Here is a 17,015-nt window from a genome sequence, read left to right as displayed (position 1 = left end):
ACCGCTAACCCAGGAGCCTGTCCTTGCAACAAAGCCTGTTGCCAACTATGTCCACATATCTATTCAGGGGACACCATCATAGGGCCTAGTCGCATCAGCCGCACTATCAGAGGCTCGTTCACCTGCACGTCTACCAATGTGATCTATGCCATCATGTGCCAGCAATGCCCCTCTGCCATGTACGTTGGCCAAACTGGACAGTCTCTACGTAAAAGAATAAATGGACACAAATCAGACATCCGATGAAGTGAGCTGTAGCTCACGAAAGCTTATGCTCAAATAAATTGGTTAGTCTCTAAGGTGCCACAAGTCCTCCTTTTCTTTTTGCGAATACAGACTAACACGGCTGTTACTCTGAAACCTATCAAGAATTATAACATTCATAAACCAGTTGGAGAACACTTAAATCTCTCTGGTCACTCAATTACAGACCTAAAAGTTGCAATTCTTCAACAAAAAAACTTCAAAAAAAGACTCCAACAAGAGACTGCTGAATTGGAATTAATTTGCAAACTGGATACAATTAACTTAGGCTTGACTAGAGACTGGGAGTGGATGTGTCATTACACAAAGTAAAACTATTTCCCCTTGTTTATCCCCCCACCTACCACAGTTCCTCAGACATTCTTGTCAACTGCTGGAAATGGCCCACCTTGATTATCACTACAAAAGGTGTCCCCCCAACCCCCCCCCCCCCCCGCTGGTAACAGCTCATCTTAAGTGATTACTCTAATTACAGTGTGTATGGTAACACCCATTGTTTCATGTTCTCTATGTATATAAATCTCCCCACTGTATTTTCCACTGAATGTATCCAATGAAGTTAGCTGTAGCTCACGAAAGCTTATGCTCAAATAAATTTGTTAGTCTCGAAGGTGCCACAAGTACTCCTTTTCTTTTTGTGAATACAGACTAACATGGCTGCTATTCTGAAGCCTGAAAAAAAGACGAGGAACATGATAATATTCTAATCACAGCCCAGTTGGTGTTGTCAGGGGGCAGGGACTATGGAATTTAGCCAATCAGAACCCGCCTATCTCCTGCGAGAGAAGGACAGTCATGTTCCACAGCAATGAATCCTGGGAGTGTGGCCAAGTGCAAGGAAGTCTGGGAGTCTGGCCAAATGCTAAGAATTTTGGGAGTGTGGCAACGGATTCTGGGAAAGTGTGGCACAGGGCAAAGGGTTCAAGGAGCCAGGAGTCCTGGATTCTATTCCAGTCTTTGGTTGTGGAGGGGGGATGATTAGGATGGTCCCCATCACATCATGGCAGGGAGCACTCATTGGATCTTCCCTTCTTCCCACTCACCCTCTCTCGCTATCTGCCATCTCATCTTCCCCCCTTAATTTAGACCCACCCATGATCAATCCCCAGCAAATGACTCCTTTCTCATTCACAAGCATCCAAACCCTCTCGAGCCATGGGTCCCCTAAGGCCAGGGCTGAGTGGGAATGCAGTATCACTAGATGTTATTAATGTAATTATTATTACAGATAAACTTGTCACTGGGTTTTGCTGAATCAGCAGGGGGGCCCTGTTCCCTGCCTCACTCTCTCTCTCTCTCTCTCTCTCTCTTTTTTTTCTGTTAATGCCGTTTAAAATATGTCATCCACAGGACAAGCTAACAGAAGTGTCGTCAACGATAGAGTCCTCGGGTATGTGACAGAAGTAGTGATGATATGTTAAGCATGTGCTAGGATAAGGTTTGTATTTGTGTAATGCCAACAGACCCTGGTCGTTGGCAGGCAGGATCGGATCGAACCTGGGACTTCTGGAGCTTAGTGTATGAATCTCTACTGCATGAGCTAAAAGTCAGCTGGCTGTTAGCTGAAGCTGTAGAGCAAACTCATTAATCTCTCTCTCTAAGTTGTCTTGGTGCCACTAGATGGGACAGAGCACCATACACGCAGGAGGTGTGTGGGTTACGTTTGCTCTATCAAGTATCTGAACATTTTACAGGAATTTAAGAATCAAATCAAATCTAAATTGTATTTAATCTATCTAAAATGTATCGGTCTAGATCTTTACACCATGCCCATCACCTGAGTATCTGAGTACCTGTGTCCATGTCTGTCCTCTCTAATGCTGGGCAAGAGCCTCCCCCTTTACAGCTCCCGCAGTCTGGAACAGCCCCACCCGTATCTTTCTGCTTCATCGATTCTGCTTTCTGATCTCAGCTGAAAATGTCTCTTTTCTCACACCTTTCTGCTGTTATTTATTTAATTCTGTGAAGCGTCCTGGGATACCATTTATATGAAAGACACTGTAGAAAATACAGTGATTTTTATTGAAGTGTATTATTAGGGGCCTTTGGAGTCGCAGAGAGATAGGGTCTGGAACAAACAGACTTTATTCAGGGCTTGTAATTAGATATAGTACAGTGGAGTGAGCAGAAAGAATTAAGAATTGTTGTCCCTCTGCACTATGCTCTGGATATCCCTTTTGTTCGGCAGGAGTTGACAGTTGAAGCAAGCGAGGGTACCCACTGGCTCTCTTGTGTTCTCACCACTGTGAATGGTTACTCAGCACATTTTTAAATCCGAGCCCCTCAGCAGCAGCATGAAAGTGACAGAAAGAGGCTTTGTATGAAGGGGCAGAAGACAGTCAGTAGAGTGGCACACAGATTTTATTATGGTTGGCTTTACATGACGACTGAAGACAGGTGGCAACTGGACAGACAGTCCTGAAAACATACTCCTTTTGGTAGGGAACATTGTGTAGGGGTTAAAGCAAAGGGCCTGTGAATCGGGGTTCCTATTCCCAGTTTGAGGGGGGAGTTGTGAGAGCAGGGGACTGGGACTCAGAACTCCTTGGGTTCTATTTCCAGCTCTGCCATTGACTTTGCTGTGTGACTTTTGAACAAGTCACTTCCCCTCTTCCAGTGCCTCACTTTTCCCCTCTGTGAAATAGGGACAGTGGTACTGACCCACTTTCCAGGGAGGTTGTGAGCATGTTAATTCATTAATGTTCATAGAGCTGTGAGACCCTCTGACAGGAGATAAAGGGAGTAAATTATTTACATTTAACTAAGAGTTGTTATGATTTCCTCTGGGAGAGAAGTAAAGGGGAGGCAGGTGCATTGTGTTAGGGGAGTTACACAGACAAATCCCTGGCCATTGAGGGGTGCAGGGGGGAGGCAGGGGGCTGAGTTATGAGGCGATTGGCATACTGGATTGGGTGGACTGGATGAAGGGGTGCTGATTTGGGGGACTGGGAGATAGGAGCTGGAGGAAGGGGGACTCTGGTCCTAGCCCAGGGATAGGCCTGCTGGAGAATCGTCTCTGTAACAGGCAGGGAAGGGGCGCGGGCCGGGGGCTACGGGCAGAACAGCTGCTGCGCTTCCTCTGCTGAGCTCTAGGGGGCGCAGCCATATCGCCTTGGTTTCTCCAAATTTGACCCCTGGGCGCCACCGTTTCGTTCCCGGAAGTGGCTGCAACCGTCTCGCCTGTGACCGGCGGGGACTTCAACACCCCCCTCCCCGGGAACGGAGCGACCCGCCCTCCTCCGGTTTAGACTCCTGCACCAAGAGGTCCTAGGCGGAGCTGCACCGGGAGGCCCTAGGCGGAGCCCCCCCCCCCGGCGGAGCTGCACCGGGAGGCCCAAGGCGGAGCCCCCCCCCCCCGCAAGCAGAGCGCCCCCCCCCGGCGGAGCTGCACCGGGAGGCCCTAGGCGGAGGCCCCCCCCCCCCGCCCCCCCCGCAGGCAGAGCGCCACCCCGGCGGAGCTGCACCGGGAGGCCCAGGGGAGGAGGGCGAGAGGAGCTCCCCTAGGAAGCCCCGAAGACCTCGGGCCTGGCTGTGCCTGGAGGAGGGCCACCAGCACCATGGATTTCTGGGTGCAGTTCAGTGCCCAGAGCCAAGCCAAGGAGCGGGTTTTCAGGTGCGGTATCAGCCCCTCAAAATGTGTGGGGAAGTCTGGGGCCTAACAAGCCAAGGGTTGCCGGTGAGTAGCGGGGTTGGCCCTGCGCCAGAGGGAAGGGATTGAGGTGACCCTGGGGTGAGTCCTGGCTTTGTGGGATCCTCCCGGGAGTGGTGCCTGCATTCAATCGACAGGCCCTGTGAAATGCCGTTGTGACATTAGTGTCAGAACAGTGACATGTTGCAGCAAATGCACCACGAGAGTTAGGCCTGGTCTGCAGGTCAAGGTTTTGCTGGCGTACCGGTATCAGGAGTGTGGGGGGGAATCACACCCTGAACCCACTAGCTATGCCAGCAAAAGCCTCTGTGTAGATTTAAGTATCCAGGGGTAGCTCTGTTAGTCTGTATCCACAAAAACAGCAAGGAGTCCGGTGGCACCTTAAAGACTAACAGATTTATTTGGGCATAAGCTTTCGTGGGTAAAAACCCACTTCTTCAGATGCATGGAGTGAAAATTACAGCTGCAGGCATTATGTACTGACATATGCCTCCATCTGTAATTTTCACTCCATGCATCTGAAGAACTGGATTTTTACCCACAAAAGGTTATGCCCAAATAAATCTGTTAGTCTTTAAGGTGCCACCGGACTCCTTGTTGTTTGTGTAGATTTAGTTACAGTGGCAAAAAAGTCCTTTTGGGTACGTCTATGCAGCCTGCAGCAGCGAGCCTCCCCCAGCCTGGATCAACAGACTTGAGGTTACCTTTGTGTGCTAGCACTCTGAAAAAGTTGTGTAGACCATGCTTTGTTAGTTGCATCCCAGGCTCTGAACCCGAGGGGTGAGGGTGGGCTTCCGAGCCCATGCTCCAGCCTGAGCTGCAACTTCAAAATGCTGTCTGTACAGCAATTTTGAGGATGCTGGCGTGAACTCCTCAAGCTTGAGTCTGTTGATTGGGCTGGGAAGCTCTCTGTTGCAAGCCGCATAGACGTTCCCTTTGTCAGTACAGCTTGTTTCATTCAGGAAACTAGTATAAGCTATACAGTACCAGCAAATGATCTTTTTTGCCAGTATAAGTTATGTCTCTAGTAGGAAGCTTAGCCGGTATAGCTATACAACAAACCCTTTCTAGTCTAGACAAGGCATCAGTCCCTGTGGAATCCTAATCACTTGCTGTTTTTGTTGGCTCACCAGAAGAACGCTTGGCCTCTCCCTTCTTTCCCCAATCCTTGTAATTTTCATGGATTTTCAGGGCTGAGGTTTGTGCAGGACAGAGGCAAACTTGTATGATAATCAACGTGTGTCTTGGGAATTTGGCCAGACCAATAGTCCCATCTAAGGGCTTATCTGCACAAAAAGTTGTTACCACTTTAACTGTCCTAGTATGGTAAACAAGTACAACCACTGTAGCGTGGGCACAGTTACACCAGTATAGCTTATGGGAAGGGAAATAAGCTATACTAGCCTAAGGCACCTTTAAAACGGTGTAACTGCATCCACTCTGGGGATTGTCCCGATATAACTTTCTGTTAAAAACTACACTCCTAACCAACAGTTATACTGGTACAGCAACCTATGTGTTGACCAGGCCTAAGTCTGGTTTCCCCAATGCCCATGGCATCTTATGGTTAATGTCCCAGGGAATGGTCATGTGCCAGATTATCCTCTGGGCTTGTGGGAAAGACTTTCCTTCTTGACTCCTAGCTCATACCCTGAAGAATGAGACTCAATAGATGAAATTTTATTATAGCTACAAATCTTTGAGATCGGCACCTAATATTTTAAAAAAGAGACTTAAGCTATTTGTCTGGTGGGGGAAAAAGCAACAAAACCACCAAACCTATAGGAATGTTTCTAAACCTATTCAGGCTGGCGACCCCTTGAAATCCCTTTATATTGACAATAAAAATAAGAGTAAGAAATGTATCCGTGATAACGGTGTTACGTCTGTGTAATGATGTGTGTGTGTGTGTTAAGAGGCTGACAAAGAATATTTGACCTTGAAGAGGAAGGGAGTGGGGGAATGAGATTTGCTTTGCTTTAGACTGAAATAACACTTTCAGTGCCTCGCCATCTCCCTGATAGTCTTTCATCTCTCTTCTGGTTGAGAAACACTTCCCTACAGTATCGAGTTCCACTAGTTGATCTTTTTTTATGCCATGTATATTTCTGTTTATCTATTTTAAACGTGTTGCTTTTAAATTTTCAGTGGCTCTTTGGTCTTGTAATCCTGAAAAATACCTTTGCTGGGCAATAGTTATTATATATAATGCAGCTCTGTTAGATTTCCCCTCCTATACAGGCCAAAAAATCCTATTCTTCTGTAATGTCATGTTGTTTTTCTGTGGAGCTGGAATTACCTTGCAATGAACTGGTTAAGCAATATATAGAGAAGGCCGGGGTATAGCAAGCCCTGTAGGTAAGCAGCGAGAAGCTAGTGTTTTCCTGCCTGGAAGCGGCATTGGTCTTGCATATCCCCTTGAAAACCCTCGTCCCAGCCTAGAGAGAGGTTGACTGCCTAGAGGATTTCTTTGCTTGTGAAATCAATTCACTAGTCGTGCTTTTCCCTATGTTCTGGAAAAGCTGGGCTTCCATTTTTTTAAAAAAAGTTTCCATAATCATTGTGGGGTTAGATTTAAATTCTGGTCATTAATAAGCATTTTTTCCCCAATGGAGCAGGCAAGTTTGGGCATATGTAGGCTTTTTCAGCCAGCCAGAAATGAGAAACGTTTAAAAGATTCTTCTTATGAATTTGTTTTCTTGGTAGCTTGTTTTTACTTGTATTCTGTGGCGAATCAAAGGAGGGTGAAGCTTTATGGTGCATTTGGGGCAGAGTCTGTCTTTTTGTTCTGTGTTTGTACATGCCTAGCAGCCTGGGATCAATGTCGATGGTTGGAGCTCCTAGGTGCTACTGCATTGCAAATAATAAATAATATTTATTACAGTTTGAAAAATACTCAACAAAGTTCCCCATTAGTCACTAGAAAAAGCAGTGTGTGCTGGATCAGACCCCTGTAGGGGAACTGCTGTCAAGTCATAATTATGTAGTTTTAAACAAATTCTTTTCTTACATTATTAATAGCACCAATTCTGTGACTAGTTTAGTCTCCCAATAAACAATAGAAAACTTCTTAGGCAACCAAAGAGAAAAAACAAGCCTAACCTCTCTGTCTAAATCGAACAGAGACAGTTTGATGGACTCCAGTTTGTGTCAGAAAAGCCTCTAGATTAGGAAAAAGCCATGCATGGGCATTTTGGGGGAAAGTGTGTTTGTGGTCTAATAAATATTAGTATAGAATGGGGAATTAGGACACCTGATTTCTGTTCACAGCTCCATAAGGGAATATTGGCTAGTAGTTAGAACTGAGGACTGGGTGCCAGGACTCCTGGGTTTATTTCTGGCACCCGTGATTTCTTGTATAGTTTCTTAACTGTGTTGTGCCTCAGTTTTCCCTTTTGTAAAATAGGGATAATACCTATCAGGATGTTTTAATGCTTTATTGTAAAGTGCTTTGGGATTGGTGGATAGAAAGGTGCTCTTAAAAGAAAAGAATTAGCTAGTGCAAACTAGTATCTTAAAAAGATTATTTGTTTTGACTGCTGGGTGGGAATGAAAACCATGCAGAAGACAGTTTGATAATCCCCTCTGAACAAATGACTAATAAACCCTTAAGACCAAGGCATTGAAACGCTTGTTGTCCCTTTGCTATGAAGTTAATGGGCAGCTTCTGGGATGCGCAGGATCTGACATCAGAGTTTTCAGCGCCACATGATCGCGATTGGAAATACCTTCTAGAAGCAAAAAGAAAAGGAGTACTTGTGGCACCTTAGAGACTAACCAATTTATTTGAGCCTGAGCTTTCGTGAGCTACAGCTCACTTCCTCGGATGCATACCGTGGAAACTGCAGAAGACATTATATACACAGAGACCATGAAACAATACCCCCTCCCACCCCACTGTCCTGCTGGTAATAGCTTATCTAAAGTGATCATCAAGTTGGGCCATTTCCAGCACAAATCCAGGTTTTCTCACCCTCTGCCCCCCCCACACAAACTCACTCTCCTGCTGGTAATAGCCCATCCAAAGTGACCACTATCTTCACAATGTGTATGATAATCAAGGTGGGTCATTTCCAGCACAAATCCAGGTTCTCTCACTCCCTCACCCCCCTCCAAAAACCACACACACAAACTCACTCTCGGGCTGGTAATAGCTTATCAAAAGTGACCACTCTCCCTACAATGTGCATGATAATCAAGGTGGGCCATTTCCAGCACAAATCCAGGTTTTCTCACCCCCCCACCCCCATACAAAGACAGACTAACACGGCTGTTACTCTGAAACCTTCTAGAAGCAGGTTACTCCTGCACGAAGCAGATGTTCAAGAACCTAAAATTTCTGATTTCATCGATTTCAGGATTTCATAGTTTCCAAGGCCAGAAGGGACCACTGTTATCATTTCATCTGACCTCCTGTATAATACAGGCCTTAGAACTTCCCCAAAATAATTCCTGATTTGCTGTGTTTGGTCCCAGAGCTGGGGTAACAAATCACTGCTAGACCCAGGAGACACTGACAGATGTAAAGGTATGATATATTATGAACCATTGGGTCTAAAAGTGATGTATTCTTCTGGAGAGCTGGGATTCTTAACTTTCCAGTGATGGTGGTAGTAATATTTATTTCTTTTAGAGTAGTGCCTACAAGCCCCAACCAAGATCCGGACTCCATAGTGCCAAGCTTTGTGCGTGCAGACAAGACACAGAGTGGGAGGGGAAATGAGCAGGAGACGGGAAGTGGTTTGCCCAGAGTCAGTGGAAAAGCTGGGAATAAAACCCAGGTCTTTTGGCTTCCAGCCCAGGACTTTATCCACTGAACCACACCAGGTCTCAGTGGTATATAGAGTGTCCGCTCCTAACTTGGACAGTTTGAGCTAGGCTGCAACGTAGGGTGCTCAACACAGGAACAATGAGCTAGCTCACGAGGAACACAGTGGAACAGGTTAAACTAGTTTCACTGTCCAATAAACTTCTTATCTGTGTCACACAGCCCTTAAATGCCCCACCCTAAGACCAGGGCTCCATTGTGATGGGTGCTAGACAAACAAGTAAAGACTTGCAGAGAGCACAGTCAAGGGTTGTGACAAGATGCAGCTGTGGAAGAAGCAGATAAAGGGGGTGTGATGGGAGAATGGGGTAGTGGAGAAATCTAACATGAAGTGACTTTTGTTGTCTTGTTTTAATAATCTAAGGCAGGTGTTCTCACAGTCAAAGTGTAGACTACATCTTAGTAGGAAGTGTCTTCAGTATTGCTAACCACAGTGCTGAAAAATGACGAGTCTGGTCCCTGCAAAATTATGAAATTGTCATAGAAATCATGATATTTAAGGGAGAGAACTTGGTTCTTTGTATTTGCTGTCTAGTTTTCTGAGCCTTTAGAGCTAGAAACTTCCTTTTTATTTTAAATTTTAAGATGAGATTCTCCCGTAATTCCAAAACTCCTGGAGCTGGAACTTGAAGGAAAATAGCAAAAACCGTGAGGCTGGCAAAACAATCTCGAGAGTTCGCAACACTGGTCACTCCTCCCTCTGCAAACATGCCTCGATCCTGCCCTTCCACAAAGAGTGATGTCCTGTTTCCATGACCCACATGGGTCCTTGGTCTTTGCAGGTTTGGGCCAGATTCTGAGACACGCAGCATTTAAGTTGCTGAGAGTTGGGGTGCTCAAGCGCCTTTTCGTATCAAACCTGGTTCCTGTACTCACAAATGGGGCCATTATTTGTGAGACACATTCATTTCAGTTTGATCTAATGTTGAATTGCTTCCGTAATGTTTTGTCTTCCTCCCTTGAGTTCTCCATGAACATACACTTCTTTTCCCTATCTAACGCAAGCATGATCAGCAGGCATGTTACATATTTTTCCTTGGTTTGCTTGCTTTTATTCAGATGATGTTTATCTGCTTGAAGTGTTTCCAATTGCTCTGTCTCCCTCCTCCCCCCCCGCTCCAACTCCAGCCTCATCTGGTTCCTCTTCCTTAAGCAGTCCCTTGGAATTACATGATTTGAACAGGAAAAACCTCATTGTCAGAAGATGGGGGGTGGGGGTGCAATCCTCTCATTTTCTCTCCCGAACCCAGTTTAGGTTTGCTCCCTCAAACCTGTTGCAGCTGCATTCCTTCCTGCTGAACAGGGCTGGGTTTGGGCTCTTTCAAGGATCATCTTAGGAGTGACAAATCATGACCACAACTGGCACTAATTGGGCCCCCTTCTCAGCAGAGAGGCTGGGGACTGCATTGGTTATGGAGACTAGACACTGTTGCCCAGGGTGGAATTGAAGCTCGTTGGCGGGAGAAAGCTGACTAGGCTGTCCCTTTTCTGGGGATAAACAGCAGATCAAATCATGGATATCGATGTGACGCATTCTGGGAGGACTAAATTCATTTGAAAGAGCAGTTCAAGATCAGACAGTAATGTTTTAAAGGTAGGCTGGGGGAGGTAACGTTTTCTAGCCAAACGTTTTATGAGGAGACAATCTGTAGAAGTCTGCTGAGATTTTTATCAGCGTCTACAGTGTGTCTCAGAACCTACTTCGATTTTTTTTTAATTTAAAAACAGTTTTGTCTCTGTTAGGTTAAAAGTATTTGGCTTTACGCTGAGATGAACGTGTCAGATCTGCAATTTCATACCAAGCCACATGGTCAAACAGGGAGCTGTTTATTAAGAGGTCACATGCTCTGAAGTTTGCTAAGAATCTCCTATTTTTTCCACATACCAAAAGTCAAGGCATATGATTTGTTTTCTAATTTCTGTGTGCCCTTTCCAGAAGGGTAGGGGAAGAACATATAAAAGCCTTAAAGTACCCATGATAGTACCCATGAAATGTTTAGCAAATGCTCATGCAAAATGTTTAGCTTGTTAATGTAAGGGTAATACAGATAATTAATAATAATATAGGGGCTAGCATAATGGGGCCCTGATCTGGATCCCCAGGTTCCACTGTGAAATGACTAAAAATAATAATAATTCTCTCTTTGGGAAGCAGTTACAGCTGTAATTTGGGCCCTAGAATGGAAAACCAATCTTACAAGAGAAGACTAAAAGAGCTTGGCTTTGTCTTTAGCTTAGCAAAACCAAGGCTGAGAGGGGGATATGGTTGTGCTCTCTAAATATAGTGGGAAGAAAGAAGAGCTATTTAAGCTAAAGGACAGTGTCGGCACAAGAACAAATGGGGATAAACTGGCCAGGAATATAGGCTGGGAATGAGCTTTCTCACCAGCAGAAGAGTAAAGTTCTGGAATAGCCTCGCAGAAGGAGTTGTGGGGGCAAACAACCTCTAAGCAGTTTGAAAATGGAGCTTGATCAGTTTCTGAATGGGGTGGGATGAGGGGGTTGGCTGTGATAGCACGCACTGGACTCAATGACCCAGGAGTCCCTTTTGGTCCTAGTCCTGTGTTCCTAAATTAGGTCTTTATATCCCTAGTTAGCCCGCTAAATAAGTGGCCTCCTTTCCAGAGGTGTTGAAAATCTATGGAAATCATTGCATTGCAAGAGCTCAGCTGCAGTGAAAATCAGCCCACTTAGGACGTGATGCAGCGAGGCACTTAAACACTGGCTTCACTGGAACAACTCCCATGCATTAAATACCTTGTTGAATCAGGGTCTTATTTAGGTGCCTAACTTAGGTACCCAAACTTGAAAAATTTGATCTCAAAGTTGAAAACCAAGGGAGGGGAGGGAATTTACCCCTCTCCTCTAGGAAAGAAAATAAGTTGGAAGCTATTGAGTCTAGAGGGAGTTCTGCTTTGCTCCAGGAACTATCTTCTTAACAGAATTGAAACCGGTGCCATCAGCTGGGTCCAGAAACTGGCCCATGTTGGGTCATTTGAAAAGATGTGTAAATGCTATCCAAAGATGTGCAGCTGCAATGGGAAAGTGCTAAATATTTCAGGGTATGCCCATTCTGCATGGCAGGGATGGGGGAGGTCATGCCCCAGGACGGCTTAGTTAGCCATCAGATCCTTTATGCTTTTATTTTTAAACCTAAACTCTTCAGGGTCTAACAAGCCTCAGATGAAATGAGCTAGTTGGACTCTGTGTGTGTGTGTGTGTGTGTGTGTGTGTGTGTGTGTGTGTGTGTGAGAGAGAGAGAGTTTCGTAGAGCTGAGAAGCGAGTTATTCTCCTCATTGGTTAGTCACTGGGCATGGGGTAGAAATGGTAAGCTTTACAGACCACTTTCTAAAGCAGCCTGTGGCCAACTTGTGGAACTCCCTGCTGTAGGAATTTCCTGGCCAGTAATAATATTGGTAATTGAATCTCATACTTCAGTATGATGATCACTGCAGGGGTCAGGAAGAAATCTCTCTTCCCTGCCACGGGCAGCACTCCATAGATGGCCAAGCGGGGTTGGAAGAAGAGCGTGTTTCATCTTCCACTGGTGGAGGCAGGAGGCTGGGCTTGTTGGACTGATGCATTAAGGCAAATCCTGTCTCGCTAGGTGCGGTTCCTAGACTCGTTCCTATTGTCTCTTTCAGAGCCGCTCAGTATGCCTGCACTTTGCTCGGCTACACACTGCAGAAGAATGGAGCGAGTGCTGATTTCCTCAACAGGATCAAACAGCTTGAGGCTCACATGAGCCTGGGGCGCAAGCGTAAGTGAAACCTTCTTCTCAGAGGGGATGTAATGGGAGGCTTCCCGGGTCTCTGAACAAGAGAAACGCAGTTTTTCTTACCCTGCTAATTACCTTTGGTTGTAATTTTGTGCCACAATGCTCAATGGGGGTCGTCGGTGGCCCCACAGCGTGGCGTGGAAGGCAGGAGGGATGTCAGTTATCCCAGATCACTGACCCATTTGGCATCAGTGACTTGCTTAGTAGGTTGTGCCAACAGCAGGGAGTGTCTGGCTGACTCTTCATTCAACCTGCTTGATGTTCCAGTGTTCCGGCTGGGGAACTCAGCGGATGCCCTGGAGTCGGCGAAGCGAGCCATTCACCTCTCAGATGTGGTCTTGCGCTTCTGCATCACCGTCAGCAACCTGAACAGAGCCATGTACTTCGCCTGTGACAACATCCTGTGGGCGGGGAAGTCAGGCCTCCTCCCTCACATGGACCAGGAAAAGTGGAGCCAGCGGTCCTTCAGGTGAGGCTGGGCTCATGCCATTTGCTTTTCCTGGTAATGGATGATCCTGCCTGGTAAATGCATGTGCATGTGTCAGGGGTGGAGAGTTTCTGACAAAATCTTGCTAACTACAGGTGTTGCTACAGAAATAACATGGCTCTTTTTCCCTTTTCCCTGCTCCCTGTCACTTTCCATCCCAAAGCACCTGGCTAACCTTACATACAGGAATCACTTTGCCCAGCACTGAACTGCAGCCACCTCTGGGGTGGACCATGGGAACGGGTCAATAGCCCGCAGCAATTTCTATGGCTGCAGCTCATTGAAGCAAAGCCATAGAAATTCCTTGGGAAGTGGCTAGTCGACTATAAAGACCTACTTTTGAATTTGCATAAGGCAATGGAGTTAGCACCCCTACGCTTGCAAGAAAAAATGGCCAAGGCTCTTTATTAGCAGCAGTGATAATATTTAACATAGCAGATTGCGTCTGCAGATCTCAGGGCTGCCCAGAAATGGGTAAGTATCATTAGCCGTGCTTTTACACGCGAGGAAACTGAGCCACAGAGCAGCTCACCCTTCCCCCGCACTGTCCCAGGCACACAACAAGGTTACAGCAGCGCTGGGAATAGAACTGGGATCTGGTGCTGCATCCTGTGCAGTGAACCATGCTGCTTCTGACATCCATGCAGGGTCAGTGAGGTCAGTTTAACACCCCACATGTCGGGCTGGGTGCACATGAATGTCTGGGAGGGGGGAGAATCTGCCTTGGCCATGTTGCCTTCTAATAAGGTGACCTGTCCTGTCACGCAGCTGAACCTCAGAAGGGATTCTAGTAACACTTCCCTAGCATCTGTCCAGAGATCCCAAAGCTCTTGACAGACATGAAGCCTCCTGCCCCTTTCAGGAGGTAGGGTGTGTTGCATCCGTCCAATGGCTGGCTAAAGCAAAGCACAAGAGAGATGACGGATTCATCCACGGTCATTTCAGCCGAACCCAATCCACAGCTTTAGCCTTCAGTCCCACATCCTGCTAGGAGCTGGGAATAGAACTCAGTTGTCTCAGCCTGTAGACCGGCCGCTGAATAACACGTCCTTCTACGTTTATATTCTGATGAAGATCCTTCGGTTCTGTCCAAGCTGCCGTCGGGAGGTGTGATTGGAGCACGTGCACACCGGCCCAAGGTAGCTTGGCTAGAGCCAGGTCAGGTTCTGATGGTGACGTGGGCAGCGGCACAGGCTCGCCATGTGCTCGAGCGATCACCGCCCTTGCTGCTGCTGCTTCATGGCGATTGGTCCTTGATCCAGCTCTGTTAAAACTAGCTCAGGTATGTCTGCATGTGCTGCAGTCGTCCCCCCCATCAGCTGCAGTAACATAGCCTTAGGGGGTCACCCGCTCTTGTTGGAGTCCGTGGGAGTTTTGTCCCTTTAGTGGACAGTAAATATTGGCTGATAAACCCTCTCTCCTTCCCCCTTCTGCCTGTCAGATATTACTTCTTTGCGCTGATCCTGAACCTGAGCAGGGACGCCTACGAGATCCGGCTCCTGATGGAGCGGGAGGCGTGCGGGAAGCGTCCGAAGGGCAGCGAGACCAGGCACGTGCTCCGAGCAGACAGCAGTCTCCAGCAGTTGGTGCTGAGGCTGAAAGTTCAGCTGCACCTTCTTGTGCACGTGCTGAGGAGCAACCCCCCTCTGCTTGTGGACGTGGTGAAAAATGCCTGCGATATCTTCATCCCGCTGGACAAGCTGGGGCTGTACAAGACCAACCCGGGCTTTGTGGGGCTGTGCGGCCTTACCTCCTCCATCCTCTCTATCCTCACCATCGTTCACCCCTGGCTCAAACTTAAACCTTAATAGGGAGGACTCGCTGGTTGGTAGAGAGATGTGGAGCCTTTGCCTCTATGTTGCTGGTTCAAGGCCAGCTCAGGATGTTAGGGGCCCAAGGTTGCTACCATCCAGTGGCTGGTACACACTGAATTTTGGGGGTGGGGGCTCGATCCTGTGATAGAACAAACGTTCACGGTCCGTCACCAGAATTGGTACTAATTCACGGCCTTAGCCAGGGATTGGATGAACCATGGAGACTGAGCGCCGCTCTTATCCCTACAGGAGTTTCGTGCCTCAGTTTCCCCATCTGTAAAGCCAGGAGGTAGCGAGTAGGGAGGCCTTTGTTGCTGCTGCCCATGTTCTACCTGGTCTATGGATACAGAGTGGACTTCGGTCTCTGCGGCTGGTCCATCTGGCACCTTTCACGTGGAAGTCCTTTTTTAAATATAACACTTGAAGTATTGTGAGTAACAAGTGCCTGGAGTTCATGGCTAGAGACTCCTGAGGCGAATTGCTAAGCCCCAGTTTATTAGGCATGCCAGATAACTTTGAAAGGTGCTGGGGAAGCTTGCTGAGTAGTGGCACTTAACAGTGATGACATGGTATGTCCTAGTGTGTGCTGGTGGAGTGCAGGCTGCAGCATTCCCAGCCGTTTCCTTTGGATGCCGTCCCCAGTTCCGACACCTCCGCCATGCCTGGAAACTGTGGATTTTCCTGCTGCCCTGGCAGTAACATTAGGTTAGGTTTGATGCTAGTAAAACGAAGGTAAACAGCAATATTCAGTCTCTCCTCCTGCCTCTCCTATGTGTTTCAGCCTTGCTCTGTTTTTCCATTGTTTATAAAGCACGCAGGGATGTTCAGGCGTGGAGCAGGGTGACCTGTGAAAGCGGGTAAGTGAAACTGACATGATGTGCACCAATTTGCAGCAATGCATAAAGACCGTAAGATGGGGTGTAATCTCAGCACAGGGACAGGACTGAGGACTCCTGGTTCTGTTTTTTTTTTTTCTTGTGCCCTGTATGACTGTGGACCTTCATGTCTCTGTGCCTCACTTCCCCGTCTGTAAAGTAGAAATGACACAGACCTACCCTCCTGTTCACCCAGCTAGCCAAATACTCACCCAGCTGTTTTTTTAATGGCTTCTTTGGTGTACTTTAATAAACTGGAGAGGAGGAGAAAACAAATGGTGCAATGCTAACTTTGAATGGAAATCTGTATTGAGATTGTTTTCATAATAAAAGTACGTGCTGATCTGAAATTACCATTTTACTGGAGTCTATCAAGTTCTGTTTCTCTGTGCAAAGTCAGAACATCAATGCAGCCCTCTAGACTGTTGGCTGATCTGGCTGCAGAGAGATTTTTATCACCCAACAATGGGTAGTCTCAGACCAAGGACTGCATTTATATCTAAAGCCACTACGTTCTTCGGTGATCCCTGTTACTTATGTATGTAGGGTAATGAGAATGATCTCGCTTGCATTTAACCTGTCGCAGGCTGTACACATGGATGCTCTTATCGATCAGTGCTCTTCTTCCATGCCTTCAGGACTCATCCGCATCCACCCACCCTTCCTTACATGCATCCCAGAGCACTGTCTATTGCTGCATTAGGACTCAGAATCACTGCTGCCCTTGTGAAGAAAACCCCTGGTTGTGCACGTACATACACAAATATTCATTCACCCAGGTAATTCTGATTTTAGCTGCCTTGAACTGTGATAAGCTATAGCAAGAGAAAACTGATGGCTTGTTAGCCAAATTGCAAGGGGTTATAAGAGGAACTGGGCTCCAGACTTTCAGTTGGGTCACAGCTCTGCCACCGCCTGCCAAATGAAGATGTTTTAAATTGTCAAGGTAAAATGTAAGTACAGTTGTCTTTGTGGATATCTGTGCCTTGTATGCAGGTGTTAATCTCCGTCTGAGTACAGAGCCTGTAGAAGATCACATATCAATAAGAATAACGTAGCTGTTAAGTGGTGTTATTGCATAATGTTAGATGTAGCCCGGACACTTTGTAATGTTGGTGAAGGAGGGAGTAGAGCGAACATAAATCAGTTAAATGGGTGGGGGTGATGCTAAGTAAAAATATCACACTAAATTGTTTTCAGTCTATTTATTAACATGCTCTTCTGCCTCTAGCAAACCCAGCTGCCAGCAGCTTCTTTATACGGTTAACATGAAGGTTTTGACATCTTAGAGCAATATTGTGAAGTTCCTTGAAGTTTAA

At 46.7% G+C, this 17,015-nt stretch overlaps 1 protein-coding gene across 1 annotated transcript; it reads left to right on the top strand.

Annotated features, from left to right (window-relative positions):
- The first annotated feature begins 3,696 nt into the window (after positions 1-3,696).
- PEX11B (peroxisomal biogenesis factor 11 beta) lies at positions 3,697-16,049 on the top strand. Its single transcript, XM_077841303.1, has 4 exons — positions 3,697-3,877; positions 12,387-12,502; positions 12,788-12,989; positions 14,449-16,049. Exons 1-4 carry the CDS (start codon positions 3,822-3,824, stop codon positions 14,813-14,815), a joined length of 741 nt encoding a protein of 246 aa, XP_077697429.1. The 5' UTR covers positions 3,697-3,821; the 3' UTR covers positions 14,816-16,049.
- Positions 16,050-17,015: the final 966 nt, after the last annotated feature.

Source organism: Eretmochelys imbricata, chromosome 24 (genome assembly GCF_965152235.1).
Source record: "Eretmochelys imbricata isolate rEreImb1 chromosome 24, rEreImb1.hap1, whole genome shotgun sequence".
Taxonomy (NCBI): Eukaryota; Metazoa; Chordata; order Testudines; family Cheloniidae; genus Eretmochelys; species Eretmochelys imbricata.
Note: the sequence above shows the minus strand (reverse complement) of the source record. Positions and strands in the feature narration are given on the sequence as shown.